The sequence below is a fragment of the Solanum pennellii genome, chromosome 2 (genome assembly GCF_001406875.1).
Source record: "Solanum pennellii chromosome 2, SPENNV200".
NCBI lineage: Eukaryota > Viridiplantae > Streptophyta > Magnoliopsida > Solanales > Solanaceae > Solanum > Solanum pennellii.
Genome location: NC_028638.1, coordinates 43,007,030 through 43,017,339, shown reverse-complemented (window position 1 = coordinate 43,017,339; position 10,310 = coordinate 43,007,030). Strand labels below are relative to the sequence as shown.

At 33.4% G+C, this 10,310-nt stretch overlaps 1 protein-coding gene across 1 annotated transcript; it reads left to right on the top strand.

The window, feature by feature from the left end:
• The first annotated feature begins 316 nt into the window (after positions 1-316).
• LOC107011714 (WPP domain-associated protein) lies at positions 317-7,753 on the top strand. The gene is made up of 6 exons (XM_015211319.2): positions 317-498; positions 964-3,375; positions 5,190-5,316; positions 5,696-5,797; positions 6,227-6,305; positions 7,374-7,753. The coding sequence occupies exons 2-5, from the start codon at positions 977-979 to the stop codon at positions 6,302-6,304; spliced, it is 2,706 nt and encodes a 901-aa protein (XP_015066805.1). The 5' UTR covers positions 317-498; positions 964-976; the 3' UTR covers position 6,305; positions 7,374-7,753.
• Positions 7,754-10,310: the final 2,557 nt, after the last annotated feature.

The window sequence follows — 10,310 nt, the reverse complement described above, 5'->3', positions numbered from 1 at the left end:
ATTTATTTAGAGTTAATTAAAAAAGTTATAAATGACAATCTCTCGTATCAATAAATATTTTTAAAAGTACATTGATGAATTGACATGCACTATATGAATATTACTATATTATTAAATTAGTGCAACGTATATATTACTAATATTTATTGTTTTCATAATTGACTTACTATGACTATCTTCTTAATTAATCAAACCTTTTTTCTAATTAGAAATCAAACTCCATAATCAAACGTTCCAAAAGAAAAGGAAATAATTAAAAAAATCATTTAATTTAATCTTTCATTTCTTATTATATGTTATATAATTATTAATCACTCCCGCTCATTTCCCCAAACTTTGTTGAAGCTAATTTTACTCTCTCCCAAAAAACCCTAAAGCTAACAACTCCACTGATTTCTTCAGAAGAATTCAAGAATTGCTGTATCTTAGCATTTAACAAACACCCTTTGAGTTTTTTGGTAATTTATTGCTTAAAGGAGAATATCAATTGCTTTCCTTGTAAGTTCACACATTTAAGTTTTTTTTTTCTTGTTTGAGTATTGTTTTAGTTAATTATTTGATTAATAGTTGTAATAATTGAACACCCTTTTGCATAATTTGTGTAATTTGGGAGTTTTTTTCTTTGTTGGGTTTGTGTTAATTGAGCTTTTGAGTGTGTTTAGTTTCTTCTATTTTTTTTGGTTTTCTGTTTTTTTTTTGGGGGGTTGTGAAATTTCAGGGGTTTGTTTGAGTATGTTTAGCTTTAGTGTGGGGTAGTTGTTTAATGGTGACTTTTGTGAAGTGGGTTTTTGTTTTTTTCTTTGTTTTAACCATTTTCTTCTGGTTGATGGATTTCAGTGTATATTTTTCATGAAGGGTATGTCTGTTTGATGGTTGATTTGTTGAAACTGATTTTTCTAAGCTTAATTTAAGGTTTTTCTATTTTGGGTTTGAGTGTTCTAATATTGGGAAAAATATATGCAGATATGCTTTTGTTATGGGCAGTTCAGAGGTGTTAGAGAATTGGGTGGTGAGAAATGGGAATCGGAATGGTGTGAAGTCATGTGGTGATGAGGACCGTGGGATGACAAATGGCGGGTTTGAGCAAATAGTTAATGGTGCAAAGGAAAATGAGAATCTGGGTGATGAGATTTTGGAGGATTTTGAAACATACTGGGAAGATGTTAATGACCGCTTAATGGTATCAAGGATGGTAAGTGACTCAGTGATTAAGGGGATAGTGAGTGCGGTGGAACAAGAGGCAGCTGAGAGACTAGTGACTAAGGATATGGAATTAGCCAACTTGAAGGAATATTTGCAATTTCATGAAGGGGGTCTTAGCAAAACTGAACTTGAATCTTTTGGGTCACTTATGTCGCAGAATGAGCTAGAAAGCATGGGTTTTCGAAAATGTATGACTTTATCAGATGTTTTTATGGAGCATGGTAAGATGGGAGAGTTTCTAGATGGGCTAAGAAGTTTGGCGAAAGATGAATTCAAGAAGTTGAAGAAGAGTATTGATGAGCTTAGAGGATCCAATTCTGTTAGTAACAAGATCTCTCGCTCTGAGATGGTGAAACTAGAAGGTATTCTACAGGAGAAAGAATCTGGAATTTGGGTTCAGTTGGACAAAACACTAGATAACATAAGAATGATGGTGGATACCGTCTTTAAACGTATGGATGTTATGCTACAGTTGTCCAAGACATCACTTCATCACTGGCAGGAGGAACATCTAATTGAAGTGGAGCTTGAGTCCATGGTAATGCGGTGTGTAATTCGGACCGTGCAAGAAGAATTTGAGTACAAACTGTGGGACCAGTATACTCAATTATGTGGTGACCGAAATGAGAAGTTGAATGCCATCTCTAGTTTACGGACGGAGTTGGATGCTGTTTTGAAGTCACTGTCAAGTTCAGAAAATGGGCATGTGACTTCCCATGGATCGTATGATGCAGATTTCTTTACACGCAAGAAATCAAGTGAGTACGTGACTTCTACAAAATCAGTTTGGGATGGAAATGGTAAGCTGGAGGATTCTAAGACTGATATACCTGAGAATTTTGATGCTGTCACGTTGAAGCACATGTCCAAAGATGAAATGGTGACCTATTTTAATAATATAATGACAAAGATGAAGAGACACCATGAGTCCATTCTGCAAAAGAAAACCGATGAATATTTTGTTCTAAGGGCAGAGTATTTAAATCTTAGAGGAGGCTCTGCTGTGCCTCATAAAAAGGATAAGGGTGAATCTGACATTCTAAGGAAGAAGATTCCAGAAATTATATTCAAATTGGATGATATCCTGGTAGAGAATGAAAAACATCCTGCATTTACCCAGGAGACTCTAAGTTTCGGTAACTTAAAGGATAGGCTTGATAACCTTCTTTCTGAAAATCACCAGCTTAGAGACTTGGTTAAAGATAAGAAAAATGAAGTTAAGTCCCTTTTGTCCCAAGTTTCAGATGCCACTGAGAAGAGGCTGCAACATTCTTTGGCAGAAGCAGGCATGCTAAAACAGATAGGAGAACTCAATTTAGCCATGGAAGAGTCACTGATAGAAGGTTCTGTAAGGGAAGACGTGTATACCTGTTTTCTAAGAGATCTCAGTGGTGGGGCAAGAAATGAAGTTGAGGAGTTAAACTTGGGATTTGATATGCTTAATGAAAGTAATGATACTAGTGCTGGAAGTACCAGAAAAATTGAAATTGAAGATTTAGAGATGGAGTGCCTGATTATGCAAGAAATTTGTGGAGTGATTTCCGGTGAAGGCATTAAGGAGGCTAAAGATATGCTTAAGGAACTGTATTTGGAGCATTTGAATGAAAAAGAAATTCGAACTTCTCTTGACACAAAACTTATTGAGATGGAAAACAAATTAAAATTCGAGGTTGAAGAGAAGGACAGACTGATGCAGATGGTTTCTGTGCTGGAAAAGTTAGTGAACGAGAAGGAGAAGTTAGCAACAGATGCATCAGCTGCTCTAGCAAAAGAGAGGGATCAGTCTCAGCAGGTTCGTCAAGAGTTGAATGCTGCAAAAGAATTTGCAAGTCAACAACAAACATTAGCTTCTGGGTGCAACAAAGAAGTAAATGTAGTAAAGGGCCAGTTGGCAGAAGCAGTGGAGCGAATTGAAGTACTGAAAGAGGAGGTAGCCCAATTAAATATAAGTCTTGAGGAGAAGGCTGAGGAGTTAAAAGAAGCTAATCACAGGGCAAATATGGTCCTTGCTATTTCTGAAGAGAGGCAAACTCTTCTGTCCTCTCTTGAATCAAAAGAAATAGAGCTAAGAAAGCAGGTGGAAAAAATAATTGGTAATATAAACGAGTCGTCAAAAATGATTGCTGATTTTGAATGCAGGGTGACAGGAAAGTTGAAAACAAATAATGCGAGGTTTGTGCTTTCTTTTCTTTTTCGATAAGTAATTGGAATATCATAGTGCCAAAATATACATAAAAAAGGATTTTTTTACCCTTCAAATTTGCAGAAAATATAAGATGTCAATAAAAGGGTTTTCAGCCCAAAGGAACTGCAAATCACACCAAGAACATAACATTTGTAGGACTCTACTTTCTAAACAAACACTAATATGGACTTCTTTTCTGAATGCTTGCTGTTCTGTTCTTTCCATAAGAACCTTAAAATACATAAAAAGACACTATTCTGGTGGCATTTATACTTTTCCGTTTGCAGCGAAACATTCCTGTAAATTTGTGGTATTGTTCCCTTTCTTCTTCTCAACATGTAGCTATCTGCCCCTTGTGTTAACTTTTTCTTTCAAACAAGAGCCCAAATCTCATGTACCTAACAAGTCAGTCGTACTAGTGTATATATAAGTCTAGAGTAGAGTCAATTTTTTTTCTTTTCTCCCTCCTCCCCCATCCCTTACAAAAGCATTTATGGACCCATGCCTTCTTCTCCTTTCTCTTTCCCAACAAAAATGGCTTCCATCCCATCCTGAGGAAACAATGATCTAGATCCGGTACTTCTTTTGTTTTTTCCTCCAATTACAACCAGCAGAGGCATACACCAGCAATTAAAGATGGGGATGTTGTGAGAAAGTTGCGGGCATGCCAATGGGGATGAAGACCACAAAAGAGAGAGAAAAGCTGGAATGAAGGTTCACTTTCCTTAACAAAGCAATCTGGGCTGCTATTTACTTTAGGAGTAGACAAAGCAAATCGAAAGCTTATTTACTCTTACTTTACTTTCCCCAACCAATCAAAACATTCCACAACGTAAACCAGATACAACTAAGCCAAAGGCATTTATCAAATAATTACTAAAGTTAGAAATTCCTATAGGCAGCGGCAATCAGAGGGAGTGGTACTTTTAAGGCATGAAATTGAGAAGGAAGAAGGTGAAGAAAATGAAAACAAGATAAAAGAAAGGAATAGAGAGAGATTACATTTTTGCCCTCAGATTTGATGGTTTTGTAACAACTAACAAGTGACTAATGTGCACTTAGTATGGAATAAGGGTTTAATGCCAGAAAAACTAGTTAAGGGGATTAATTTTACAGATTTAATAGCTGAGGCCATGTTAAACTTTCATCTTTTCCCTTTTACTTTTCTTGTATTGACCTGCATATTTTCTTATTTGAAATAAGATTTAGTATTGACCTGCATATTTTCCTATGTGAAAAAAGATTTAGTTTTTGGTGTCACTGTATCCATAGTATTGGAGATTTCATTCTTGTTGACCTATTAACTGACTATATCCTTCTACCTTATCATTTCTTTTTCCATATTTGCGCAATCGGAAGTTGTATGGACTATGGTGAAACTCTCCTTTGCTTTTAATCAACTTTTTCCAATAATTGAGTTTTCTGTCTGCCAAAAGATGAAAAAGAATTTGCTTTATCTATTTTTTCAGCCAACAAAGCCTCCTTAGTTGATATTGTTGTGTGTGTGCGCGCATCTTTTCAAATAATATAATAGCTGTGGTGTATTGGTTGTTCAATCCCCATTCCCTCTATTTTTGTTTCTGAAGTATTGGTAGTGTTTTGACTTGCCATCACTTTTCTAGGCATTGGCGTAATCATTCTGTTTGTAGGGGGTAAAGGGAGAGATATGTTAACATTTTTGTTTTAACTGGTATACAAATACACACTCAAAGCTTGTTCTGCTTAGAAGACATGACTCTTGCGAAGTTTACATTGATTATCCTCACTCAGACCTAATGCAATTTGTTGGTAATACTTTCAGGTTTGAGCACTCGTATTCTCAAATGGATTGTCTTGTTAAGAAGGCCAATTTGCTAAGAAGAACAACACTACTGTATCAACAAAGGCTTGAAAAACGATGTTCAGACCTTAAATTGGCTGAGGCTGAGGCAATTACACAGAATTCATCTTTCTTTATATTTCTGTTTTTGCAGATAATTAGCAATTAACTATGTGCAATATTTTTAATTGAGACTTGGGCTTTTTACCTAGAGTTGGATCCGTGATTTGAACCTGATGAGTTTGATCTGTAAAGTTGTTATCACTGAACTCACTCTACTTTTGAAATTATGGGTCATTATCTATTTTGTTGAAATTTGTAATTTTTCGCTTATATATGTGTTCTGGGGTCAGTTCAACTTCAACCCATAGCTCAATTGCTACAGCCACCACATTTTTAACCTATTGCCAAAAATTGCATCATGCTTTAACTTTTTGATGTTTTACTACGGTTTACGAAGTTTTTCAGAGGATTTCTTGTACATTCAGGTTGATCTTTTGGGAGATGAGGTGGATACACTTCTAAGCCTAGTTGAGAAGATTTACATAGCGCTTGATCATTACTCGCCAGTTTTACAGCATTATCCTGGGGTAAGATGAATCACACTTAAAAGATATATATTATATCAATTTTTCCTGTGAAACAAATGTTAGTCTGGTTTTTTTTGGATTCAGTTATATGCGCTTAGTATTCATCTCTAAGTTCCAAAATTCTTCAAGTATGTTCAGACAGGCTTCAAAATGAGAATATGTCCTTTGCATCTGAACATAAAATACAAGTTATTAGCTGGGTATTTAGTTGTTAGCAGGTGCAACTTTTACAAACCAATGGTTAAAGGTCAAGTGACGAGGGGTGAAGACTAATTCTACTGCTCTTGCTCTCTCACTGAAGATAATCGGGTATTTTGGGCATGGGAGGATAGCTACTTCCAGTATAAACTTGTGTCACCTCTGAAGCATGCAATTGCATTTATATGGGGCAATATTATATCTTGTTTACATGTTGCTTACTTAATGCAGATTATGGAGATTCTTAAGCTGATCAAAAGGGAATTAACTGGAGAGTCTACCAAGCTAGTAAAATCATCTCCTGCTTAAGGTAATTTTTCTTCTACTGAAGTATAGTCTTCACTTTTCAGTGGGTGATATTGCATAACATTTGGTTCCATTGTTGTTAGCTAGATCAGCCTCTTAAGACAGACCTTTATGAGAATGTCTAACTATTGGTATTTTTCTTGAATACTAAATTGATGTTAGTTACTTTCTCTATTCTAATTACGTAGCACTTTTTCCTTTTAATTTGTTCTAAAATGAATGACACCTTTTTATTTCTGCTTCTCATTTTGCCTTTAGTGACATGGTCTTGTACCCATAGAAATGTCAAGGCATGTTTATGACCCCCGCCAAGTTGTAACGGTACTTTTGGTATATGTGCTAACGGTCTTTCTGAGTTTCATAAACTCCAGACCAAGTGAAACGTTGCCAGCTAAAATGAATAGAGGGAGTAATGAAAACATTTGCGGAAAAACTGTCACCTACTCAAGAAGAGGGGATCAAAGGACAGCAAATTAACTGCTTTGTATAACTATGCACCATTATTCCTCAGGGATTTCTCTAACAAAGAAAAGAAACTGAAAAGGGGAGGAAAACAGATGAGTTGACAAAAGGGGAGGAAAACAGATGAGTTGACAAATTTTTTTTAAAGGTTGAGAAAACTAGGGCTGATGAAGAAAGGCGTGATCTTTAAAGGAAAAGGGCAGAGGAAAAAAATGTTGCTTTTGTAAATTCTAAAGAGGAATCAGAAAATGAAAAAAAATCAAAGGTGGAGTTGGTGAAATCGGAGTATGAAATAAGCTGCTGGTGGTAGAAAGAGGGGACACATAAGAGAAAAGACGTAAATTCACCCTTGGCTTTTAGAACAAAAGGATCTTGCAGAGCTAACTGCAAAATAGCTATTGATAAAAAAAGTGTCATGCTGCAGATTTTTTCATGGCAGTTAAACAAGATAAAAATTGGAAACATCACAAAAAACAGAAGTATAAAATAACAGGTGCAGTAGCTTGTAATCATGCCTACTGCAAGACATCAGAACATATCTTAGGTTTTACTTAAACTGTGCCTTCCATAAATCAATCAGTCCTTGACTCTTGTTTCTTTTGTTGAACAGATAAAGAGTCTAATTCCCGGTGTTTTTTCATTCCAATCCTGCTGGTCCTAGTTTGAAGTTCAACGCGATGCTAGAAAAACAGATTTTAGTTCAGCAGGACAGACAACATGTAGTTTGTAGCAACTTGAAATAGCACAAAGTTCTTGAAGTTTCAACTGACCTGTCTTGTAGATGGTGAGATCCTAGTTAGTTCTGTATATTCTGTATCATCATCAGACAGGAAAATCCCCACACCTTAGTTGCAGCTGTGTAATTTTAGGTACATTTTGTCAGCTTTCTTGTATATAGAGAATCAAAATGTACAGCCTACTTTAGGCTAGTTTAGTTTTATGGAAATCCATGTGTTTATCATTTTTCTTTTATTGAATAATTCAATTCTGGAACTGTCGATTTTCCGTTGGTATGATATTAGTTGATCATCTTTCTTTTTAAACAGAGAAATCAATAAGAAGACAATTTTACTAAATCATTGCTTAAAAAACTCATTGGGAATTTCATAAACAAATCTGAACGGAGAGAGTAGTTTTCTCTCCATAAATTAGTTGAATTCTTCCTTGTTGATCATTTGACACTTGACAGTGATACAAAATAATTGTTTTTGAGCTTTTGTACCTTTTTCTAATGTTTTCCTTGATTGGAAGAATTGAGTAATTTGCACTCAATTAGGACTTTACATTAATTTATTCTACAAACTACAAAGTCATTATAACTAAAAGGGAAAGGATTTGGTAGATCCTTATACTTGATTCGAATTATAAACTAAACCCTTTTACTTTTCATAGTTTGGATTAGATACTTCAACTCAAACAAAATAGAAATTCTAAACCCTCCTGTCAGCCGGTGTTTCTCACTTGATCTGACATGAATGACACATCATATTCACATAAAAAAAAAGTCAAATCATGTCCATCTCATTAATGTAATGGTGACAATGTGTTATATATATATATATATATATATTTACTTTTTTAAAAAATGATTTTCACTTTGTTCTAAAAACCCTAACCAAAAAAAGTCCATTGCATCATTGATAACCCTATTTGAGTTTATAATTTAATCAAAGCTAATATTAACATCAATAGGAAAAAACACTCAAACCCTACTACTCATTATACTAAACTTGACATCAAAAAGCTTAAAATTGAAAGAAAAAACCGAACTTGAAAAAAGAAAGATCAAGAACTAAGAAAATTTCAAAAGTGTATCGACAATTTAAAGATGAATATTTTTTTTTTTTAAAAAAAAGGTTTAGCTTCGATAAAAGAAACCATTAGTAGCAACAAAACTTCAATTTCGATCTGAGCTTTCAATGTGGAGAATTTTTTTTAATCTATTGTTCCCAATTATAACCTCGGTCATCTCGTCATTGGTAGATAGTTGTTTCCACCATCGGTAGCTCTCCGGTGTCCACGAGAGACAAAAGGCCAATAAGCAGGCGCATTACTTATGATAATACTCAGGCTAGGGGAAGCGAGATTGGAAGAGAAAATAATTGATGATAGAGATATAGCATGTAAGAGATCTGCAATTTTCTAAAGAGGAATTTTTTTTTACTTCTTATTTTAGTAAAAATTTTTTCTCAAGGTAGGTTAATCTTTTTTTACTTTTTATTTTAGTAATTTTTTAAATCGATTCACACTCTTATTTCTTGTGTGTAACATTCATTTTTTCAACTCAGCTAAATTAACGCCACCTAAGACCAGTCAATGGTCAAAGGGGCTTTATATTTCTATTTTGTATGAGTTGAAGTGTCTAATTGAAACTTTGTGAAGTAGAAGATTTCAATGTACAATTCCACTCAAGTATAATTGTCCACTAGACCTTTTCGACTAACTAAAAAGGACTTTTTTAACATCCTTTCAAGTTTGATAATACTTATAGTTTATAATATAACACTTTTTTTTAATAATTAATTATAAGCATAACGATAATCTCTTCTTAATATTTCATAATGATGCAAATAGCATTTAGCAAATAACGTAAACCACTTTCACAATGCATGCATGCCTTAAATATATTTATTATATTATATTAATTTACTTTATTTCTTTGAAAAAAGTTAGAAATTCTAATTTTTAGAATTAAGTTAATTTTTTTAATAAATAAAGAAATTTTCGTTTATTGTAATTTAACCGTCAACAAAATTAAGATGTTACTTCACTTTACTTTATTCCTTTTCTTGTTGTTTTATTATTTCCAAAATAATGAACGAAAATATTATTTTTTTTTTTGGTTTAATGGCTTAGTGTAACCCATCATAGTACATAAAAATAAAAAAAAATTTGCATCATAAGTCAACTAATAAAGGACCTTAATTATTGAACGATAAGTAACTTACCTCCGATTGTGAGATACTAAATATAGGGGCGGAGCCAATTTGTACAAAGGGGTTTTGAACTCTTTTCGATGAAAAATTTTATTAAATTATAAATGATCAAAGTAAATTTTTTATGTACATATAATAAATGTCAAACCCACTTCGACTACTTCTAAGGGAAAGAGTGGCGAGCGAGAATTTCAGGAAGAGAGGCGATTGACAACAGTTTGTTACGGCACAATTAAATTAAATTGTGATTATAATATTTAATTTGAATTAATAATTTTCCATTATATAAAAAATTTCTAAACAAGTACGTCAAAGTATTAGTAAGAAGTTATTTAGGAGTTATTTCATCATGAGAATTATTTATCATGAAATAATTTTTTATTTTAATTCTAAATTCATTGTTTGATTATACAATTTTATGCTATAATTGAAAAAGTGTTTCATACCTATATTTCATTTCCATCTTCATAAATATCATATAACATTCTCTCTTCCCTCTTATTTGCAATAGAAATATAACTAAACCAAACTCTATTTTAATTTCAACTTCATAAAGAATTCAAACAAAATGAAAAAAAAAATTATATATATATATATATATATATATATAT

What these genes read in the sequence shown, in the direction of transcription:
- LOC107011714 (XM_015211319.2), top strand. Translation starts at nt 977, where the DNA reads ATGGGCAGTTCAGAGGTGTTAGAGAATTGGGTGGTGAGAAATGGGAAT. An exon ending in TTAAATTGGCTGAGGCTGAG is followed by an intron (nt 5,317 to 5,695) that starts GCAATTACACAG and finishes TTGTACATTCAG; the next exon opens with GTTGATCTTTTGGGAGATGA. An exon ending in TTTTACAGCATTATCCTGGG is followed by an intron (nt 5,798 to 6,226) that starts GTAAGATGAATC and finishes TACTTAATGCAG; the next exon opens with ATTATGGAGATTCTTAAGCT.